Source organism: Microtus oregoni, unplaced genomic scaffold (genome assembly GCF_018167655.1).
Source record: "Microtus oregoni isolate MIOR12 unplaced genomic scaffold, Mior012 000014F_ref0000157, whole genome shotgun sequence".
Classification (NCBI taxonomy): Eukaryota; Metazoa; Chordata; class Mammalia; order Rodentia; family Cricetidae; genus Microtus; species Microtus oregoni.
Window position 1 is genome coordinate 6,583,712 of NW_024543073.1, and position 24,929 is coordinate 6,608,640.

Genomic DNA, 24,929 nt, shown 5'->3' on the forward strand with positions numbered 1-24,929 from the left:
CTATTATTAAATCATCTGGGGATGACTACCCGCCCAGGTCACAGGATTCTGTAGCAGCATGGCATTCTCAGATCCTTGCTACGAAGCAGTTCCTTTCTTTCTTTGTAACTAAGCCAGGGCACCCAAGAACAGGTTAATCTCACACAACTGGTCAAGGAGCCAGAGAACAGCACAGTCAATGGTATATACAGAGGACTCACAGCAGGGTGCACCATTTCAAATTTTCATTAGGAATCTGTATGTGAGGTCTGTGCAAAGACTGCTTTAGAGGCTGCACATTTCTTCCTGGAGTGGTTGAAAAGGCTACCCCTTTTCCATTGCTCGTGATCAGGACAGTCAAGGCCACACCACCTCTGATCTGTACTTCCTAGACTGAATCCTTCTGTATTCAACACTTCCTGGTGTAAGGGAGAGGGAGAGGGAGAGGGAGAGGTGCACAGACAGACAGACACACACAAGTGTGCACAGACATACGTAATTTTAACTGAATACCGTGTGTTTTCCTGGAACTATACTTAATCATAATTTGTCATCTGAAGTTATTTTATTTGTTGAATTATGAAGCCTGGTAAAGGAGAAAGGTGTCATTTTATACCTAGGGTACAGCAAATAAGAGAAACTAAATGCATATCTGTCTATATAGATGTTACCCTATACAAAACTGTGCGAAGTTACCCTACACAAAAGTTCATCATTGCATTATTTTGCATATAGAAGTAATTATATCTTTAATCAATTTGAAACATCATTGTAGGCCATTATGAAAACTTATGTACTTTTAAAAACAAAATAAAGGATCATGTCTATAAATAATGTTTAATTTAGAAGAAGATATATGTATCTCTTTAAGAACACATACATCAAGGCTCAATTAGGGTAAAAATATCACTGATATATTTTTATCGACTTCTAAATTTAAACAAATTAGAAACTCAGATTAAACCAAGACTCACATTTGGTTTAGTTTTCAATTTAGACAATATTTAGGTTTTACCTTAATGATATTTTCTTAATAAGCATTCTGCTATTGTCACTATAATACCAATATATTATATATTGGGAAGCCTAATTATATTTGGCATCATATACCATTTTGTAAGAAGATTATTTATCCTATCCTAAAGTATTAACTTGAGCCAAAATTAATATAAAGTTGTACATATAAACATGATAATATTAATGAAGTTCCCCTCCTGAAAGAGACAACTGACAGCTTCTTGCTTGCATGGTCTTCGATTATTTGTGAGCTTTATTATATTGCAGATTTTGAAATATTTATTTGCTTTACTTCCTCAGAAATCTTAGCGAGTACTTTCTTTATACTCCCTCCCCTAACATCCCCAGGATCTGCACACATCCACACGATTCATTTGCTTTCAATTAAGGCTAGCCTTCTAGATTAGATCTTTGTCATGGGGGCTTGAAATTTACACGGAGGCTTACATCTGTACAAAATTTACAAACCAGCTTAGTAAAATAGAGCAAGCTTAACATACAAGTATGAGGGGTTTTGTTGTTGTGGTGGTGGTTTTTTGATGTTTTTTTGGCTTTTGGCCTTTTGAGACAGGGTTTCTCTGTGTAGCTTTGGAGCCTGTCCTGGAAGTTGCTCTTGTAGACCAGGCTGGCCTCGAACTCACAGAGATCCGCCTGCCTCTCAAATGCTGGGATTAAAGGCCTGAGCCACCACTGCCAGGCTGCTATCTCTGTCTCTTATTTAAGCACAAATGGCACAAGTCATGGAAGTGCGTGCTTTTGGAACTTTGAGCAAATTATCTAACCTACTTAAGTAAATTAAGTAAATTATCTAAAACTGTGTCTAATGGAAATCCAACCATTTTTTTTTTTTACTTCTAAGAAATGAATGACAATTTAAAAGAATGAAACTCATTGTGGTATACATAGAAGCAATTTATAAACAATTCAAATCACCAATGAAACAGAGATAGGAGAATAACCTTTTAAGACACCGAAAAGCTAAGAGGATTCCTTGAAAGGGTAGGGGAGGGAGCTGAGGGATGTAAGAGTCACAGAACACACTTCATAACCAATACACCCAGTTTCCTTCTGAACTCTGAAGTGCAGAGGCGGGGAACTGCCCCCATGATGCACTGAAAAAGCAACATGTAGGACCTGGCACAGGTTCTGAAGCCAGTGAGCTCAAAGTAAGCCCTATAGGGCTGGGGCAGCAATGCTAGTGCACCACATGACAGAAACATGGGATGTCACCACTCATCATCAAAGTCTTCTAACCATTTGCCATCTTTTGGGCCAATGGGTTTTCCACCATTGTAGAGTACCCTGTGTGACAGTCTTAATCCTTATGGGCAAGCATTTTAGCTGAACTGCAGAATGATATAAATTGCATATAAGCTATTTTCTTCCTACTTTTTGTGTGGGATGTATGCATTGACTACTTTTTCCTGGCTGACCCGTTTTTGGTGAAATCACATCACTTAGACTAAAGTAGTCATGGGTGAACTACTGCAGCAAACTAATGCAACTGCACCCATCACAGTCATAGTAATAAACTTCATTGAGAGGCCTCATAAATTGATATTTCCCTTATCAGTTTATTCCCAAACAATAACTTCAACATTTTGATTTTCAAAATTTGACAGAGACACTCACAATTAAATGTGTCCTGGGGATTATCTGCAGGGACAGGTTTTGACAAATTATTTCAAGCATTCATTTTATGCTTTATTTTTTATTTGAGATTCACTTCTTTCTACCTGTTTTCTGATGAGCCTTACCTATGCCTGCTCTCTGCACATACATTAAAATCTTCTACTTTCTATAGTTTATACTAAAAAGAACTAAAGCTGAACTCACTTCAAAATAGATAAAAAAAATAAACCTGTCAGTTATAAACTGATAAAATACATTTAAATATTTAACTAGGCAGGCACAGTCCTCTGTACTAGGAGGCTACCGAGGAAACCATTTGTTTAGAATGAAAATATCCCTTAGTAAAAGAGCACTGGTGTCTAATATCCCACTACCATCATCACCACCACCATCAAAAAAACTATGTCCAGCTCACAGAAATTATTTTGATCAGAATAGCTCGATTTACTGCATACTACCAACCCTGGGTTCAAGTACTGTGATTTCTAAACACCCTTTTCATCAATGGAACTCTGAAAGCAATGAGAACCCTCTTAAACTCTAAGAATAGTCTCCTGTGAAAGTAAGCACAAGCCACGAAAGTCAGTAGGTAAAATCAGAACTCTTGTACGCACAGGAATGTTCTACATAGCCACTGCACTCATTTTAAAAAGGCAAGGGCCATGTACTGTCTCTCTGACAGCTACCCAAGAATGAGGGCCTATAGGCAGAACCAGCTTTGAAAACATTGCTAACCAAAATGGTACAAAATGGACTTTTACATTTGCAAATGATATACCCACAGAAAGGAAGGTTTCTTTAAGGACTGTAGTTTTTAAAGCTATACAACTGTGTAAAAGGTCAAGTGCCTAGAAATAGTTTGGGAATAATATTAGAATAATCACTTCCCCTGCAATTAAGGATTAAGCCTTAATTTTCCAGCATTCCAAAACATTGGAATCTTAAGTATGGGAAGGTTAAAAGCTAACTTCGTAATGGGAAAAGTTCAGAACACAAGCAGGAATGTTAACTTTAAATTGCTCCCTTTCTTGGAAGTCAGAGGTCAGTTCTTGTTGGAGCTCTGGGATAAGCTGGTCTCTGCTGAAGTTTTGCAGTCTGCCTGGGTAGAACAGCTGTACTGGGCTTCCTAGATGCTCAGTGAAGATGAAGTGATCCTGAACAAGGGGTCTCTCAACTGTATGCAATCATGCGATGGTTGGCCAAGCCAAGTGGGTGGTGGGCCTGTGTAATCAACCCCTTCTATCATTTCTGTGGGTAATTCATCTTTATTGGTGATACTGAAAAGCATTACTCAGGCAGCTCACAGTATTGAGGATTACTTAGATGTATAGCTTCTAGAATGGGAAATATAGGAAGGAACCACGGGTATTCAGAAATGTATGGTGGAGGACATCTCAGTAAAGGTGGTAAACCAAGAGTGAAGGAAAAACCATGGGAATTCAGCAAAAGATGTTCCCAAAGACTTTATAACTCTATGCCATAAAAAAAAAGTCTGTCTTCATGACTTGGTCAGTAGAATCTTTAGCAAAGTGCTACCTTGCTAAAAATCACAAGTAACAGCAGATGATAAGAGTCTTTGTTACAGAACAATTAACTGTTCTGTATGGACAATGGGCTGCCTACTGACAGCCAGGGAGAAAGCAAGCCTAGTGCTGTGAACAGAGATCTATCCCTGAGCAAAGAGTAGGAAACCCTGTAATGTGCTCACAGGAGTGGCAAGGGCAACAGCAGATAAAAATGGCACTATTTCCAGAATCACAGTAGAAACATACACAGGGTTTTACAAGAGCACAGGCAAAGGGGTTTTAGTTCTGAATGGGGTATCTAGTAAGGCTGGCTAGAAGAAATGGCTGTTGGGAGTGAAAGCAAACAGCAGAGTATGGACTGAAGATTCTATTCAAACAGCTATACAGTGACAGTGGCTGTCACATAAAGGATTCTGTGATCTCATAATAGCTCTCCACACGCAAACTCAACTGTTAAATTTGCACTTAATTTTAAAACGTAGTTTTGGTTCTCAGGCTAGAGCCTTGGGTCTCACACATAGACAATACCTGCTTTTTTATTGAACTGCAGTTCGAGTTCTGTAACAGCGTCAAATGATCCTATTCTTATATCTTACATTGAGCTATAGCCTTCCAAATGGTACTCTCAAATTATACTTGAGTTTCTATTCTAAATTATAGTTGGCTTAATTTAACTATACATAAGCCGGGAGGAATGAGCCATGTCTACATCACCATGGGATTACCGTCCAGATATCATTCTGCAAGGGGTTGGGTAGGCAAACATAAGAATACACATTGTACTATCCTATTTCTATACAATCCATAAGCATAAAATTATACCTTGTGGTTTTTAAAATCGTAGTGAGTGTCACGTGTAGCAAGGAGTGGACAATGGCTCAAAGTTAAGAAATCCAGTTCTAGTTCCTATTAAGACTAGCATTACAGAGCTTGGATTACAGATATGGCTTTTGTGAATTAGAATTACCTTTCTTTTTTGATTTACAATGTCCAAAAGGATCATTGTTAATATATACTCAGAATGGGTGAGATAATCAAAACACTCTCACAGACCACAGGTATATGATATTTGAGATGTTTTCACGACAGCAATTTCATCTGCATGCAAATGTCAGAGTTTGTACAAATCAGGGCCATTGCAATGACAAGCAGCCAAAGTTACCCTCTCCTTAGGCAGACATCACCAAGTAACGAGCAGCACTTTCTCCAGGAGCCCAGTGCAGCTCTGAGTACATCCTCCCAAACAACTACTACTGGCTTTTAACCGACGCTTTCTTATTGCCATCTCTGCCTCACTGGCCTCTCCTCACATAGGAGTGTCTTCCTGGAATCTCATAGTTGAATATGATTTATCTGGATTAGCTTTCTCTGTGGAAATGCCTCATTGTGAGATGTGCCCAAGAATGTCTTACGGAAACGAAGCCTTGGTGGGCTAAATCAGTTTCCAAACGAACAGTTCTTGTTTGTTTAACAAGTCACACCAATTCATAAATTTGGAAAGTGCCTGCTATATCATTTCCTATGCATATACCGGAAGCCAGCTCTGTGTTGAACACCATAGGCATGACTTATTTAATGTGCTTAACAGAGAGATGGTTGTTAAAGGCTAGGTTGTAGAATCTTAAAAAGCATATGTTGAAGGAAAGCGGTGTCATTTTCTTCAGTGGTGGAACCATCGATAAGATGCCCTTGTACCAGTAACTAACCTCCCACCCACACTCCGACCAGGAACTCTGAACTCAGGGTATCACACACAGGGAGGGTGTAAAAGTAGGAGGGGACTTGCTTAAAAGAAAGACAGCTGTGAGAGGGAGGAGGATGAGAGAAGGCACTAGAAAGTGAAGCCATCTAAAGTTTATTATATAAATGGAGGAAAGTGTTAAAAAATTAAAAAGTAAAATTAAGGTAGCTCACTTAGTTTTTTAGAGAAGTATATGGTGCATGGAATTCTTTTGTGTGTCACACGTTTGGTTGAGTGGCCCTAGTAGACCTTGGCTTCCTCTTCTGTAGTAGGAGCAGAACGAAGAGGTGTCAACAGACCTGCCAGGGCTCATTCTTACAAATCCCGACCATCACAGGCCCACAGTAAGCATTTAGTCAAGACAAGTGACTACATTTGTTTCTGACAAGAGTATATTAAGAATCCAGGACTGGTCAGGCGGTGATGGCACACGCATTTAATCCCAACACTCACACAAGGAAGAGACAGGCAGATCTCTGTGAGTTCTAGGCCAGCCTGGTCTACCGAGTGAGTTCTAGGACAGCCAAGGCAGTTACATGTAGAAACTCTGTCTTGAAAAAACAAAACAAAATAAAACAAAACTGAACAAAAAGGAATCCAGGGCTGTTGGCACACACTCAAGAAGTAGAGACAGATGGATCTCTGGGAGTTCCCTGCACGCCTGATCTTCATAGTGAGTGCCAGGCCTGCAAGGGCTACATAGTGATGCCATATCTCAAGCTAAAATCAACAAATAAACAAAAGCTTAGAAGATATATTAGGAGAAGTGAATTTAGAATTTCAAGACATGAATTACAGGTACCTACTTCGCTGTGTGACGTGTAGAAATTTAATGATCAGAGTTCAGTTCCCGTAGTGGTGAAGTGACATCTCATCTCATTCCTTTTAGGGGATTGCTGAGACCCTGTTTTCTACAAATCCCAGGTTTAGGAAGCTATGGGAAGTAGTGTGTTGGTTCAGCAGATGAAGACACTTGCTGCCAAGGTGACCTGAGTGCAGTCCCTGGGATCTATGTGATGGAAGGAAAGAACCGATTCTGTTAAGTAGTTCTTTAACCTCTACACATGGGATCTGCCTCGTGCTCATGCGTGGGTGCACACTTTGCCCCCACCCCCCAGACTCCTCTTACACAGACGAGAGAGAGAGAGAGAGAGAGAGAGAGAGAGAGAGAGAGAGAGAGAGAAATGTAATTTAAAAACTGAAGTTACACTAAAAGTATGGCACAGGTCTATTTCACAGCTCTAAGTGCAAGTCTTGGGTTATATTAAAGTCTACTACAAATAATAGTAAAATTCAGCTCCATACATTTTCCTAAAGTAGGTACCTATTATAGTAATCTACTAATCTAATAAAATGCCAATCCAGTAGATTAGTTTACAGATACCTATTTCATTTCAAAACACATTTTAGAGTTTGAAAGATTTTCTTCAACAAAACCATTTGCTATTTAAGCCGTGCTATTGGTTCTAACAGCTATTCTTGATCTTACTTGACCAGAAATGTTAAAGACTAACAAAACGTTGCCAGCGGCTAGCTGGGGTTAGGGGTGGGGAGAAATAGATTATAGGTTACGCTCTGTGGTCCCATTTATTTAAAAGAGTTTATGGTTCGCCAAACTGGTCCAGGGCCAGAGAGGAAGAAAACAGTGCAATTTATAGTCTGACCAAAGTAGGAGGGTCAGCGAGTGGCGTGACTCGGGAGGAACCGGCTAGCTCTCTAAGGGATGGAGCCGTGTCAAAGTCCACGCTCTATTTCCTACACATCTCCAGCGCCCATGGTAGAAGGATTGGGTGTAAAACCTGGAAGAGAAGGCTGTCAAGTAAACAGAAAGAGGAAACTTGTTCTCGGATGCACATGTGAACGGGAGACACTTGGCCTTCTGTAGAGGACAGAAAGGGAAGGCTAAGTAGCAGCTTGCTGGACATGTTTGGTTAATACCACCAAGGAAAGTGTGGACATCAAGGGAGAACGGTCCAGTAAGGACAAGAGCAGAAACCACACAGAAAGTTTAGCTATAGACAGAGCTGGTTTCCCTGCAGCTGTGGGATTTTACTAGCTCTGCAGCTTCAGTTTTACCCAACGCAGTGGCTCTGATGGTACCAAGTTGATGTCACACAAGTAACAAAAGCTCAGTACACTGTGGCTATCAACCTTATTTGGTTCTCATGAAATTGCTTTAGTAGACTTGGGAACCACTGTCTCTAGCTGGCTCATGATGTAGCCATCCATTGATCAGGTCCTTGCTGTTTTGGGACAAAGTTGCAGCAGCGGAGAAATAGCTACAGCTAGTAGAGGCTTAGGCCATGATAGAATGCCACTGTCTGCAATATGGCATATTTTACAGTGACTTAGTCTAAGTAACACAGCCTTATGTAAATCCCTTGACACAAAGAATACGTTCTGTGCCACATTGTAGTGGGGTGACATCATGGATACTTGGAATTACAGTCTTCTGGAGACTACACGTCCATGGATGTTTCACATAAATTATTGCACAGAGTTGAATGATTCACCTCAGATGTCTTTTAAACGTGAGGAAAAATTGGGTACAATGGGGCCAGTCTTATCTAGGAAGTATGAAAACAATCATATACAGAAATTACATCTAACGAGACAGTTAATGAATCACATTGGTGTCATTTACGACTCAGAAAGAATATTTTAAAGTACAGAATGAAAAGAGGCTCAGAACACCAGCTTTCAAAAGCCAGAAAAGAGACACACCTTATCCGTCTCCCTGCCTGCTGATAACCAGTGCTGATAGGTTAAAATTTAAGCAGGGAGATAAGTATTAGGTATAAACAAGGCCTGCTGGTCCTGCGGGTTGAAAACCTCGGGACTAGGGTGGGAGTGTCGGCTGCCCTCTCATCCCAGCGCTTAGAAGAACGAGGAAAAAGGATGTGAATTTGAGGCCAGTCTCGGCTATATAACAATTCAGGGACAGCAGAAGTTACATACTGTGACCTTATCTAAGAAGAGAAAAGTCAACAAACTAACTAGCCAACCAAACAACTCCAAACATCAGAAGTGGTGTGTGTGTGTGTGTGTGTGTGTGTGTGTGTGCATTTTTACTATCTTCTGCAACTTCTTGTATTCTCTCAAGTGTAATAGAGAAACAGGAGGGCTTTTACTGTATGTGTGTATGTGGCGCTTCTAACTCAAATGCTCATTTATCAGTAGTGTGATTAAACAGAATAGGCCGCTAGAAGGGTAGAAGGTCAATCACTCGGGAATCTGGGAGTCGATTATCAAAGACTTGGAATTTATGTTTCCCCGGTTGCACTAAGAAACCATACCCACAAGTCCTGCGGTCCTCCCAAATCTTCATTCCTCTGAAGACAAACCCGCCTACACAGAGAGGCACTTGGCAGCGAGGCATAGCTCAAGCCTAGCTTCCATTAGTTTTCTCTACAGTTATGTTTAACAGTACCTCAGTCTAGATCCCTGTCTTTGTAACCACATGGTGCCTCGGCCTGTCCTCTAGCCCCTTACCTCTGGAGAGATAGTTGTTTACGCTGTTTTCTTTTGTATTTGCTTATTTAGGACTTGTGTGCTTGTGACTACTATGGCGTGTGTATGGAGGTCCGAGAACAATTGGTTCTCTCTTTCTATCGTGTGGATACTGGGACTGAACTGAGGTCACTAGGCTTGTCATCTAACATACTTTACTGCTAAGCCATCTCACAAAGCAAGAGATAGAACTTTTGGCTGAAGTATCATCTTCAACCCCTATGTATAACTGAACATGTAATATGAACTTTTCTTCCCTCCTTCCCTTCTTCCCCCCTCTTCCTGCTTCTCTCCTCCTCCCTCTTTCTTGGACAAGGTCTTACTATGTAGATTGACTTTAAAGTGCCCAATCCTCCTGCCTCAGCCTCCTGAATCCTGGGATCACAGGCCTGTACCTTTAAACCTACCCAGCTCTTACACTGGCTTTTGGTAAAGACTGAGCATGGTTACTGTCTTTCTCACTAGCACTTCTGAGCATCACTAGGGTACCATTGTCCTTGCTTCATGCAGACCCTATAACCTCTGTAGGTCCAGCATTACTATCATCCAGAAGAACTATGGGAGTCTCTCAGGCATCATTCTAAGAGATACATGCAAACTCCACAAAGATCTCATTAAATCCTTCATCTGCATCTTCATCCTCTTTTGCTTAATCTTACAAGCACCAGTTGGGTAGACCCAATAGTAACCATCCTAATTTCATGATTACATTCATGTTCCAATACCTTCTGTTGCAATAAATCCCATGCTCTGATTGGAGCAGTTGCCAGAGGAACTAACAAGGAAGCTATTCCTTACTTAGTTCTGGTAAAGGCAATTTTCAGTCACAGGGTCCAAACTGTCACACCCCCAGCTTGATGGGGAAGAGCTAGACCTAAGTGCTACTACACCCACGAAAAGCTGTCTCAGCAATGCAGGCCCCTGAAGAATGTACTGCACAGGGTGCTGTTTACTAGGAACTTGCTCCATTAGCAGAAGGTAGAAAGAGTGTGGGACAGCCTCAGTTACAATAGCCATATTGAAGACACACCTGCTTCGGAAGCATTCAGTCCTAATTCGACATTTCCTTACCAATCACCAGGATCAATTCCTGTCCTGTCAGTCACACACAGCTTTAAAGAGCAATGAGTCTCTTTCTTGATAAGTCTAAGGTAAATTTGCAAAACAGAGACACGAAATAACGCAGATCTTAATTAAATACTGTATCTATCTCTACCTAACTGTTCTGTAGTTTCTTGTGAGATGTGTCTATGACTCTCAGGTCTTGCCAGCCAGAGTAAGTTCAACCCAGTTCACAAGGCCTAGAACACGCAAAAAGAGAGTGTCTTGCTAGGGTTAAGACAGATAGCTGCAAACGAGCGAGTTTAGAGTTCTTAGCTTAATGGGTTCAAGCAACATTCTGTGGGACCCCGTGGGCTCTTTAGAGGCGCAAAACTCTTCAACTAGGCATGTGCTCTAACTACAGGCAGCAATGGCTGCTGAGAGCAGGAAAGCTTTCTTCAAGGACAAGCCACCTGACGTGAATTTGAGGGAAGATGTGGGGTGGCAGAAGGGTCATGAAAACTGCACTTACAAATAAAATTCTAAAAGCAAAAGGGAGGCAAGAGAGGGAAAGGTTCAGAAGGGAACAAAGTTACAACTTATTGCCTAGTTTATTGTTGTTGTTTTTAAGGGAACATTTTCTTTTTTAATTGAAAATAGATTTTTTTCATATAATATATTCTGATTACAATTCCCCTTACCCAGCTCCTCCCAGTTTCTCGCCACTACCTTACCCACCCAAAACCATACCCTTCATATAATATATTCTGATTCCAATTCCCCTTACCTAGCTCCTCCCAGTTTCTTACCACTACCTTACCCACCCAAAACCTTTCTTCTTTCTCTCATACGAGCGCTTGTACTTACATGTGTCACCCATATTTATACTTTCAAGATAAAGTTGTTGTGGGATATTTGTACACTATATAAAAACATATTGCTGTGATTGATTTAATAAAGAGCTGAATGGCCAATAGCTAGTCAGGAAGAGGTTAGGCAGGATTTCTGGAGACAGAGAGGACTCTGGGAAGAAGAGAGGCAGAGATGTCATTGGGACTTTACAGAAGTCAGACATATGGTACAGATCAGAGGTAACGGAGCCACTAGGCAGAATGTAGATTAAAAAATATGAGTTAATTAAATTATAACAGCTAGCTGGGGAAAAAACTAAGCTAAGGCCAAGCTTTCATAATTAATAAGTCTCTGAGTGGTTGTTCACTGGCAGTCCAAAGGAAAATCTGTCTACATGTATCTATGTGTCAAATGCACACACATATAAACATGCATCTCCTTTCAAACACACACATGTACTTAGTCAAGCCACATGTCACGTGAAAAGCACATGTGGAATGCTGCTGGCTGGCTCACCCTACCCTTGCATGATGTGGATAAATAGATTGAGCTATAAAGGAACCAAGTGGCTTCATGATCGAAGCAGAATCGAACAAGAGTTTATTTTCAGAAACTCTCCAAACTTATGACATGAAAAAGGCAACTGTATCTGCAAATGTGCTCTGGGCTCCTCTTGTTAGGTTTTAAAGGACACCCAAGGTGTCGCAATCACTTCTGAAAGCAGTCCATCTCGAGGCCTGCTGCCATACAGACATCTATTAATGGAAGCAATTGAATTAAACAGACGGGCCACATGGCCAGCACAGCAAAACACTTCGAGAGTCATTACCCAAGCAAACCGTTTGTATGTTTGAAATGGAGTAACTGTGCAAATTCCATGAGCTGTCCCTTTCACAAAGTTTCTAAAATAAAAGATACAGGTGGGGAGATCAGATACCTCCCAAAGCCAACATTTAACAGTGTGAAACTCCACCCAGTCTTAGACCTTGTCCTCCCCTCCCCCATCCTATCAGCACTCGCACAGATCAGAGTTAAACTTTCTAACACAACTAGAAAGATGAACTTTGGCTCAGTATGCCCCCTGGTGAGCCATGGGTGAGCTTATTCATTGCCACACAGACTATATGGGCTGAAATGATGGAGCTACAACGGCCTTTCACACAGTTCGCAACACTAGCCTCAAATCCGTCCGCCACCATACTCTGGAGAAGAAAACTGCCATCAGTTTGTGGTACACTGAAGCTGTACTGGCCAGATGGCCAATTCCGTAGTCACTAAAAATGCTAATGACACAGACAGTAGAAAGAAGCAACCTGCTGACATGAGAAGAACATTAGCTTTCAAATGGACACACTTGGGGTTCGCTCCCGACTTCTTTGGAAACTGCTATTTACAGGGCCTGGCCCATGTCATTTTCTCATCTGTAGACTTCAGCTAGTCCCACTCCCAGCTTTTAATGGTTTATAGTGTTACATTATATGTTAAATTCCCCAGTGCTCGCGTTCATGAAAGGCCCTCTATGAAATAGAAGCGAGAAGTGGCGTTGCTAGAGAAATAGGACAACCGTAATCTGTTAAAGTCTTAAGCAAGAGGACAGGAGCAGCATTGGCAACTCTGCACAGCATGAAAGCTAAATTGGAATAAGAGCAAATGAGAACAGGCGAGAAGCTATAATTACGTTCTCCGTCAACATATTAATCAGTGATGCTACATCTCTTTTTCTTTTAAAATACTCAATTATAAAACTAGCCATGCTAGTCTAAGCAAATGTGTGTGCGTATGTGTGTGTGTGTTTTCCCCTGTGGTCTTCAAGCCAAAATAACAGTGTTCAACCAACCTGAAATTTTATGACCTTAGGCGAAGAGAACAAATAAAAAAACCAACGTGCAATCATTTATTGGTCTGAGCTGTGATGTGATTCAGAAAAGTTTATCGGTTCTTTCATTCAGATTCTTACCAATTTTGAACCCTGGGAAAACTGGCTATATATATATATATTTATATATATATATTTATATATATATATTTATATTTATATACAAATTTATATAATAGAATATATTTCTTTATATAAGGAGAAATATATATATATATAAAACTTAGCTTATTTAAATGCAGAACCTAATTTTAAACAAAAGTTTCCTGTGTGGTATTTTTCCCATGAAAAAGAGGCTATGGAATACAGAATTACAGCGAAAAGTCCGCAGTCTCCCAGCTTCTGCTCCTATCTCTTTTACTCTATAAAATAACCACTACCAAAATGTTGGAATAGAGGGCTTCCATGCCCTTTTGCACATAAGTATAATTTTATATGTTCCAGGATCAGCTTAAAATTTATTTCATAAAACTGCAGTCATGTTTAAGGTCTGAAGCTCTTCCACTCGGTTTTGTAATGACCTTAAACATACCGGCTAGCACTGAAGGTTCCTGACAGCTGGGTAAGAACCAAGGCAGTTTTATTTACAAGTGGTTACTTGTGGTTTGGAGGCTAATTGATAGTTTTGTTCTTTTACCTAAACTAAATCATGCATCTTAATTAAACTAATACATGTTCTTGGAATATGCTTATGAAAGAAGCACTATAACAGTTTCAAGAAATGAAATCATATTATTTTGCTATGAAGTAAATCAACATTTGCGACATGTAAAGTTGAAATATTTATGAAAGTGCTCACTAGATAAGAGCACTGGCTGTTCTTCCAGAGGACCCAGGTTCAAGTCCCAGTACCCACAAGACTGCTCACAACTGTCCCTGTCTATATCTCCAGTTCTAGGGACCTGGCAGCATCACTCAGACATAGATGCAGGCCAAACACAAATGCAAATAAGAATAAATAAATCTCCAAAAATCAAATGTCATATTTTAATACATAGAATTGAAGAATGAATACCAATATGGAAGCAACAGGAAATGAAATGCAAAGCCCCACCAATGAACTTGCTATTTTAATTACACTTATGAGAACAAGAAAGTTTATATATCAAACTTTTCTCAACTCATGCTGTAAAAGTGTTAGAGGAATGTTTGAAAATCTGGGCCATAGTCTCTTTCTGCTGAAACGTCATGTGTCAGCAGCCATCGAATGAATACGCAACCCTTTTTTATTTAAACTGAAAACCTGCGACACGCATTACAAGAACACCAGTAGAATAATTTCAAGGCTTTTTTTTTTAATTTATAAAGTTTTAATCGTCACAAAGATTGACCTTTTCAATAAGTGGCATAAAAGGAGAGTGTGAAATACTATAAATTTGTCAGGCAATCACTTATGACCACACCACAGGTCTGGGCTGATTAAGGCAACTGAGAGTGGATGGCCGGTTACAGTACACAGGGGACAGCAGATAGGGAGAGCACAGCAGAGTGTCATCCGAAGCACTGGATAGGAGCTTAAGACAGGTAAAAACCTTCTAGCGGTCATGTTTGGGTTTGGGACATTCCAGAGAAAGGTAGGCAGATTTGTAGAAAGTGGGTCAATAAAGTTACATAACGAAAGCAAGATGGTGTAGTCAAAAGATGAGCGTCATAAATAAATAAATAAATAAATACTAACTGGAATGAAAAAAGGATAAAAGGTAAATTAACAAGTTTCTTTCATGTAAACTCACTTACAAAAAGACAAGATGGCTAAGGACCTAGAATGGCAAGATTGCCCAGCTAAGCTTGCCAAGGCTGGTGGAGAGGTAGAGAGAGAGAGAGATGTAAAAATTTAAGCAGTGGAGCATGAGTATGTGTACACGTGTGTGTGTGTGTGTGTGTGTGTGTGTGTGTGTGTAGAATGGTAGAATTATGTTTATAGTCTATGACACCCTCAGTCCAAGTTACTTGAAGTATACAGTGATATATTCAAGCAGTTAATCAATACTCTTTGGTGGAGGTAAGCTTAACCAGAGATGTTTCTGTACTGCACAGCTATAGTTAGGGATCACTAGCATTTAGTGACATTTAGTTATTATACAAAAATCACTTTGATAGCAACGCCATGTAGAAGTTTACAAGTTAAGTGGAAGGACAAAGTCATGAAAAAGCCAATATTTTCATGTGTATTTTGAATTGTGTCTCTACCTGTTGGTTTGTCTCATACAACTTAACAGAATCGCTATGGTCAAAAATAGTCTGTGGCAATCACTGAAACACAAAGACCGACCATGCTTGTAACTACTGCCAGTTGCAATAAATAAATTATTGTCAACTGAGCCCTGGAGCTAAAAATAAGCCTTAGTGCTATTTGTTTAACTGAGATCTTTCTTCTTTTTCACTTATTTGGGATATAAATCAGAAATGTGTGAGACACACATATATGGCTGCTTATGGCAGTGGTTTCTACCAGCTAAATAAATTTATAAAAGGATTTTATGCATTTCCCAGTAACTATTTTGTAGGGAGAGGTTGCCAGAAAAGGACCTTGCAAGTATATCTCCAGTTATAAATTTTCATTCAATCAACTCAAAGTTATGGAATATGTTCTTTGAGTAGGGCTGAAAAACGTTATAAAAGATATATTGTTTTTTTTGAATTTATTAAAATTTACAGAAACACAACTGAGGGGGGCCTTCCTGTTTTCAGTCTATGGGCTAGTATAATAGCAGGGAACAATTAGTCACCCATGTAAACAAGAGTTAGCTTTCCTATGCAAATAATTCACATATTCAGATGTTGGTTTGTTTGCTTACATAATACATCCTAGGTCTTACTGCCTGCCTGATTCTACCTTAGTCTCTGCTTTTATTTCCCTTATCCAGTGTGATTGTTCCTACATCAAAGAAGTGAACTGAATTGTTCGTTTACAACTGCTAATGTAAACAATCCATAATATTTTCCTCTGAAGTTGCCATAAAGAATTCTATAAAAAGCGAGAAGCAAAACTAACTTTAATAGGAAGTTCTTTTTTTAAGGCATCATATGTGTATGAGCATATCCATGTAGAAATAGGGAAAAGAAAGCAGAATGTGTATTAGACTAAATTGAAATGGACTTATATTTCGTTAAAGTAAAACTTTTATATTACCCTAAAAATATTAATAAATAAAGATGAGATGATTGAATGGCAAAGAATTTGATGTGGGTTTAGCCACATGGTTTTGTGTTCCTGGTGCTTTTCTATTAAGTCATTGAAGCTTTCTAGCCTCATTAACTCCTAACCCTTGCCAGCACCCAAGGCAATCTTTGCAGTACTCAAAAAAAGGTGAAAAAACACACCACCAAATCAGACGTGAGAGCTGGTAAACTTTCATTTTTAAAAACCACCACTTTCTTCCCTTCCTTAAAAGTGACTCTTAGATAAATTGTGATGGTCCACAAGGAGTTAAGACACACACACACACACACACACACACACACACGCACACACACACACACACGCGCGCGCACACACACCTTTTTATATAGAGCAGGTTAAGGAGGGAAATAAAGAGTAAGGGTGCTGCCAATTAAATACATTCTTCCCCAAAGCTTAACATCATACCTCCTCAGCAATTACTAAGTACTGGAGTTGTCAGTCTTAAAGGGGAAGAGGGAGAAAGAAGTAGGGGGAGTGGGAGAGAAACACGTTACCAAACTGCCTCCGTAGTCCTCAGGGAACTTGTGGACCTGGATCTCGGCTTCATAACAATGCTCATTTTGAAGAGGGGAGACGGAGAAGGAAAATGTTCAAGTCTTCTGATCAATACACATCAGCTAGCTTGCCACAAAGAAGGCTTTGAAGATTTTCCAGGGTCAGGGAGGCTGCCTCCTGTCTCAGCTCAGTGTTGCAGGCAGCCGGCGGGCTTTCCTGCTTCATGCCCAAGCCCCGGGCTCTTCCGAAGGGAGTTCCTTCTCCGCCTGCCTTGCCAACAGAGGAACTGGATTTTGAATCGCTTCTCCATCTGGATCACAAGGGAAGCCAGCTCAGCGAATGGGTCACTTAATCTCCTTTTTGCAATTCCATAACGACGGACTTAGAGGTTTTCCCCAAGCCTCACTCAGGTAGAAAAAAGAAAGTGCCTGGCAGCCAGGTGCCACACAGAGGGCGAGCTGTCAAGGAAGTTTCAGTTCAGGGCGATCAGCCGCGGGTGGGGGGGGGGGGGGCGGCGACAGACAATGCTATCCGTGGAGGAAAGGGGGTCGCAGGAGGACAGCAGCTCGGTGGTGGGCTGGGTGGGTCGAGGTACCTGTCAAACCAGTTTCCGCTGCGTCCCCTGAGGACTTCGGCTGCAAGTCTTTGTGAATGAGAACTATCATCCAGTCTCACCCACCAGGCAGAAACTATTCCTCAAGGGCTGAATGACGTCTGTGAGAAGGCAGTTCAAAACATCGCAGGGAAGTGAGAAAGGGGGAAAAAAGCGCCCAACCGGGCCTGGTCAATTGCTGACTTACAAAGCAAAGGGGCGGAACTCTGAATCCAGAAGGCAGGAGTGCAAAGCGGCCACGCAGACGGCAGAGCAAGGAGACTTTCAAAGCCAAGCCCTCCTCTAGAAAAGCAGCTGTCTGTGCTACTCCTGGAAAACCTTCCTCCCTGAGCACCTTTAGAAGGGACGCACCACTGGAGTTTCCTTCTTTATCAAATACAAAAGAAAGTACCGCATGGAATCATGGAACACTGAAATTTTTCTTCAAGACCAAAGTTGAGAGGATTTGAGGACTTAGCAGAAATTCATTTCCAACACATTAAAAAGAAAAAGTCACACTTTAGGTTGGTACAGAGATGTGGATGTCCCTTGGAAATTCAGCAAAGCTTCTGGAAACAGACTGCCTTGGATGAGGAGCTGATGGGGTATTTATACTGAAAAAATACATATACTGTAACCTTGGAAGGAAAGTGGCTACGTGTACTCGTTATTTTTTAAAGCTAATTTTTAAAAACAATGACATGGAATGCCATTGATTTGCATATGCAGACTTAAACTGGCTAACCCTAGCAGTTCTTCAGTAAAGTATGAAGCTTTGTATCCTGCCCAACCTTTATTATTTCCAAGAACAGAACCTGCCCCACAAGTGGCATCTGAAATAATTGGTGGTACAATGCCAACTGGTGAGCCCTGAAATCATATACATATAAGAAAGCAATCCTGAGTGGAACCAGGAGGTAGCATTTTATATACATTTGTGCTTATAAATATGTAACAATATTAATCCAAGGAAAAGAATTTGAGAGGGAGTAAGGGAAGCATGGGAGGGGGTTGAAGGAAGGGAAGGGGGATATTGTAATTATATTTTAATTAAGATTTTCAAAATATTAAGAAAAAAAGAACTCTTCTATCATGGTACCTACACTGCAAGCTAGTTCCAGATGTTCCAGTGGCTGACAAAGGAACATTCCCCGCGCCTGGTCTACCTCTCCAAACATTTACACAAAGGATATATGTTCCTCTGGTATGCCAACTTCAATTATGTTGAAGGTGAATTATCAAGTGAAAATAAGCATTCTGAATCATCCGTGACATTAGCCGTGCCTGGCTTTCCTAGGCTGACGTGAACTTGGTATTTATTTAGCATTTGGAGACAGGATGTTGGAGTGTGGCTGACCCACCCAAACAGCTTGGAAAATTGATGTAGAAAGAACAAAGTCCGGCGAAGACGGGGGCCACTTATTACAATAACAAACCCTTCACACCTCAGCATGCATTTTGATTTCGTCCTCTATGGAGGTTCTCAGGCTTCCTAAAGCAAATGTCAATAAACTTCTTCTTATAGACTTCTTTCCATAAACCTTTCGGTTTTCCCATCCCACCCAGGGACATCTGGACCTTTCCAGTCCCGACCCATGTCTAGTGTATTCTTCATACTTCCCTATGTTTCATGCAAGCTACCTAAACACACAGTTCTAGAAATTCCAAAGAAGCTAATGAAGCGACTAGTCTAACGTTTGATGGGGGAGAAGGGGTGTTTAGGGAAGGTTTACCTTCTTTATTTTGGGAATGTGAAAGTGGCTAAGAGGAGGGAAATCTCCAGCCCAAGTAAAATGAAACAGCTCCTCCTTGTTTGTAAAAACCGTTTTTCTTGTTTTAAGGTTTACCAAACATTTTCTGGTTGCCATTTACAAAGACTACAAGGACCAGAGAGCACAGTGTCTGAGCCCTGCGTGCTAAGCTCTCAGAAGCAATCACCCCCATGGTCTTGGCTCCCCTGAGAGGACACTGTCCCAGTGAGATTACTTACTCTGCTGCCACACCCTTCTTTGCCGCACATGCTGCAGAAGTAGCACCTGGGACTTACTTGTCTACACTTATCCCCAGAGTCCAAAAACCTTTCTCAGAAGGCCCAACCACCTAACGGCTGGGCCTCTATGGAACACTGAGGTCCAGCCCCATAGGGGCTCATCTACATCCTCCCCAACCACGCAGAAACAGGTCCTAAGCCAGAATTCTGAAAACACATGCAACTAAGCAGCTCCAAGGAATGGCATAGCAATTTTACCAATATAAAGGAGAAGCGATATGTCTCCCTTCAGCCTGAAGAGTTCTTTTTTTTTTCTACTGCTAACAGTAAAGGAAGTGACCGAATTAAAATAAAACAGAGTGGTACTTACCTCTTGGTTAAATGCTATTCCTATCCTATTTTTTTTTTTTCTCCATTGAAATTTCTAAAACACAATTTGGACATCTGCATGCCTGTTCCAAATTAAGGGGATACAAACACCCCTGTTTTACACAATGCGTGATGATGTACAGGTTGGCAAGGATGCCCAGGTGGGGAGAACTGGGCCTTATGAAGCACATGCCTTTGTCTACAGAGTGTGGGGGAGTCACAGTTGATGAGAAGCTGCCATTGTCTCCGCTTCTCTCATCTACTTAGTAGCATAGTGTTGTGTAGCTTGCCTTCTAATTACTTGTTACTGTCCTTTGATGGATTGCTAGAGGTGGGAAAATTTAATGGATCCCTCTATCTATATCTTCTTGAATGAAACCACCATGTAATTTGTAGAAATAAGAGCAGCGAAGCTGCGTCCCCGGCACCCAGTTGCCCACATGGTTAGCTTATGCCCCGAAATAATTACATGGAAACTATATTCTTTTAAACACTGCTTGGCCCATTAGTTCCAGGCTCTTATTGGCTAGCTCTTACATATTGATCTAACCCATTTCTAATAATCTGTGTAGCCCACGAGGTGGTTTACCAGGGAAGATCTTAACCTGCGTTTGTCTGGAGTGGGAGAATCATGGCGGCTGCCTGACTCAGCTTCTTTCTCCCAGCAATCTGTTCTGTTTACTCCATTCACCTAAGGGTTGGCCTATCAAACGGGCCTAGGCAGTTTCTTTATTAATTAACCAATGAAAGCAACAGATTAGAAAGAAATCACTATCACATCAGTAATATGATGTTCTTCAAATTTGATTCATTTGGACAACCACTTATATCATTACTGATATTTGTATCTATGCTGAGTCATTTTTTGAATTTAAGCTAAATTTAGAAAGTACTTTTATCTATTCTGAAAATGGTCATTACGTTTTCTCTGAAATACAACTGAACACTAACAGAAAAACGTTATTTTTAAATTACCTAACATTTCTCAAATACAGCTACTAGGACCCACAATGCATTGCAAAACTCTTGAAGGAAATCTCGGGCATTCCAATAGACAAGATGCACCTGCAGATATGGTTTATTTCTCTTATTGTTTAATGGTGGGTGGAGCTATTGAAACTGACATTTGTCAATAACATGAATTAAATATGAGACGTCAACTGACACCAGCTCAAGGAGATATTAAGGAGTGATTTTTACCACACAATCTAGTTTTTCCCAGATAATCTTCACGTTACAGTGTCCTGTCTAATGTCTAGTTTTCTGCCTTCTCAGTAAACTTCTACTTTTGGATTATAGTAGATACCATCCACTTTCCAAACTGTCAAGCACAGGTGTCAAGGTAGAACCATATTCTAAGCTAATTATTCAAGCCTGTCTTATGTAATGAAGTTCTGACCTGCAGATATGTCAAGTCACCTCCTTAGGAAAAATGACCATGGATATCCGTTCTTACAGCTTCCAGGCATTCTGTACTGTGTCTGAACCTTAATGACCAAGTTACTCTGAACTCTTGCAACATTTCCTTGTTACTGAGAAGAACCATGTCATTTTCGTTTTGTAGAGGGGAATTTTGAGTTGCTACCTTTTGGCCTCTAATTATATTTCCTATACGCACAACTCGAGGCAATACAACAGATTTCAAAATTATCAAATTCCTAGGAAGCCCAGAGTACTATATTTTGAAGGCTACCTTTAGACTTCTTGCTTTTTTATAAAATGTCATTTTATAAAGTTATCAGTATTACATGTCAATTCCTTCCTCAATGCTAGCAGGTTATACTCTGCATGTTAGCTTTTAGGTAGTGTATATATTCTTAAGGACCTATCACATCCCTTCAAGGGAGAAATAAAAAGAGTTTTATGCACAAAACCAACCAATAATTTGTTTAAAAATTTTGAGCTAGTTATAGCTTATCTCCAAACTTTTCTGCATGTTGTGTGTGTGTATGTTTGTGTGTGTGCACACACATGTGCCTATAACCAGAGCCTTCTCCTATGACACTATTTGTGGGGCTACCCATTTTGGCACTGTCCTATTTTTTTAGAGCAGGATATATAACCACTTAGAATTGCTTCTTGTGTGAGAGGAAATAGTCCTGGAGATACCAGTGATGCATTTGAGCACAATCGTTTAGTTCTCCTGTTTGCATGAGTACCTTGCTTCCTTGGGCTAGTATCTTTGAATCTGTTCTTTCTGAAATGAGAAGCAATGTAAACTCTCCATGCAGAGAAATGGTAAGGGCCAGTAGATAAGAGCATATTATATACCCATCATTATTTCCTCTTTATTTGAATCAAACATCTTCCAAGTTTTATTTGCAGTATTGGGGGTAGCTCAGCCTTCTCCATTGTGTTATCCTTTATTTAGTTATGTCATTGCTCATTTCCTTATGTGCTCATGCATACACACACACACACACACACACACACACACACACACACACACTGGTTAGAAATTACAGACATCTCCTAGCTTTCTCAAAGTGTCCTTTTTGTTGCTTTGCTTTCCTTTGGGGCGGTCCTAACTATTACTTTGATTGATCTTATTAGATCAAAATGAGAAAAGCAAAATCTATTTTCCATTGTAAAAAGTCAGAAACGCATAATTTTCATTTCAAATGGAAGCCATCACTCTGTCTCTCACAGCTTAAGTACTTTAAACTTTTCTTTATCATACAGCTCCATTGGGAATTCAAGTTCAGTAGCAAACTTCATAAAGATTTTCTTTTTATTCTTTTTCATTATGTGTGGGAGTATGCATTTGCATGTGGGTTTGTGTGTGTGGGTGCTGGTGCCTGTGGAGGGCATGGTTGATAGATGCCCTGGAGCTGTAGTTACAGGTGGTTGTGAGCTATCTGCTGTGGTACTAAGAACTGAACATGGGTCCTTGGGAAGAATAACAAGGGCTCTTAACTCCTGGGCTACCTTTCTAGTTCCTACATAGTAATTTGTTATTGCTATTTACAGTTTAACTTTTCTATGTCCATTGTTCGGTGGTGCTATATACATCTTAACTGCTGTGAGGCCATCTTCACTATCCATCTCCAGATATCACGTGGCTAACTGAATACTTGTGCCCATTACACACCAGCTTCCTAGAACCTCTTCTCCTGGGCCCTGGCAACCATTATCTCTTCTTTTTGTTTCTAGAAATTTGACTAATAAATATTCTAAGTGGAACTGGATGGGATCTCAGAGTTATTTTCACTAATTTTCTACCCGTTATTTGATTGATTTTGAAGAGGAAACATCTTTGTCTTGACCAATGCTTAGTATTTTAAGACACACACTCCTCTGCTATTGTCTAAATATGTGCATTTTAGTGCATACCTTGATAATAGTATTGTAATATCACCATTCTGAGGCCCTAATGGTGATCTATGTTTCATCGAGTGATTTCTAACTCCTGATATCAGTCCCAGAATGTAAAGTAAAAATAAGATATATTAAGTAGACCATATATTAGAATAATATAAATATATATATATTTGTATTTAGTTTATAGATCATTGTTACAAATGAGTCCCTTCTTTTCTAACACTGTGAGAAAATTTGCGGTTTTCATTAAAATCAGGTTTGAAAAATAACCTATCTAAACTGCTCAAGGAAGTTTCAATGATAATCCAAGCCCTCAAGTAATAAGTATGGAAAAAAAATGTACCAAACTTTCTTCAGAGCTCTGTCATTCCTTTCTCTGACAACATCTCCCTGCTCTTGCTAAGGGGAGTGGCACGTTAGTGTGGTCAGCTCATCCCTGGCACACATTTCAAGCGCCTTTTCTTGGACATACAACATCTGCTCTTTGAGATGATGCTTAGCTATTAGAAAGAGTCTGTAAGAAAATGATGCGGAGTCAGACTGTCTGAATCGAATGTTAGACTCTCCCAAGGGCTGATGGTTTATCTCAAAAACTGTTTAACTTTTTCTCTATCCCTGCTGCCTCTGCTTTGAAGTGGAGATAAAATAGAATTTTACGAGGATAAAGAAACACACACAACTTTAGCACACTGCTGGACGTATACTAAGCACCCAGCTGAATAATACTTGCTATTAAAAATATTCCTGGAAAGAAGAACCTATGCAATTGTGAGGAAAGCGGTTCTAAAACTTAAAAGTGCATGCTGCTATTTCACACAAATATTACATTGTTTGGATTAAAATCATTATCCTATGCTTTTATCTTAGTTTATACTCAAAGTTCTGATTACCTTTATAGAATTCATCATGTATAGTTTTCCCATCTCCCCTTTTCTACATCAAAATTATTTCCCAAATTGAGTTATCTTTCAAAGACACTGATGATACATTACATTTTCTGATGTTTTTTTAAACATGCACTATTTCTCACAAAGTCCCTTCCATCCCCCTTTGTGTAGGAAATTAAAATTTCTACTATGTGCCCACCCTTGCTCAGCATCACCCTGGACAAAAATTTTGAGCAGATGTTTCCAGAAAATAGCTACCTTTCAGATTCTGTGAGGTGGATGCACAAGCTGGTCCGCCCCTACCCCCACCCTTCCCTTCAGATGTGTGTTGGCCCTTCTCTGGCAGGACTACTCCTCTGGCTTTTACCTCTGTTCTTCCTCAGGAATTAACTCTGGACTCTCCTCCCCCAGATATCAGTGCTACATTCCTTCTGGAGGATACTCTTCAGACTCACTAAGTTATCTTCATTTGACCTAGTCACTCGGTGGGAACTAAGGAACTCAGGCTAACAGGATCTGTCCCGAGGAGATGCTTAGATCCCAGTAATGTTGGGAGTTTCCTGAAAGCAGGCTTTGTTTCTTTGCTTTTGTGTTCAGAGTAACTACTACGGAAATTATAGTTCTACTGCCGGAACTACTACTACTCCTCTAGTGTCTGCTTCTCAGATTGTTTATTTGACAACAGAACAAATCCTTGGTCACCAGTGGTGGACAAGCCTTTGACACATCTTGATAATATCTCCCTGCTCTTGTTAAGGGAAGTGGTGCATGAGTATGGTCAGATCATCCTTGGCCACACGTTTCAATATGTTTTCTTTGACATACAACATCTGCTCTTTGAGATGATTTCCTTCCTCTGTATTTTCATAGCATTTGCTTCATGGCTAGAACTAAGCTTCTAAAACTGAGTCCTGTTA

At 40.3% G+C, this 24,929-nt stretch overlaps 1 protein-coding gene across 6 annotated transcripts in view; it reads right to left on the reverse strand.

The window, feature by feature from the left end:
- Nucleotides 1–24,929, reverse strand: part of Pde4d (phosphodiesterase 4D) — an 845,080-nt gene that overhangs the window by 245,615 nt on the left and 574,536 nt on the right. Inside the window, exon 1 of one of the 6 annotated variants that reach the window (XM_041663295.1) lies at nucleotides 16,853–17,963. The exons of 4 other annotated variants lie outside the window; for them this stretch is intronic. In XM_041663295.1, coding sequence (XP_041519229.1) covers nucleotides 16,853–16,917 — 65 coding nt within the window. In that variant the 5' untranslated portion in view covers nucleotides 16,918–17,963. Of the gene's footprint in view, nucleotides 1–16,852; nucleotides 17,964–24,929 lie in introns of those variants that run through there. One more of the 6 variants, XM_041663296.1, reaches the window with a different exon arrangement.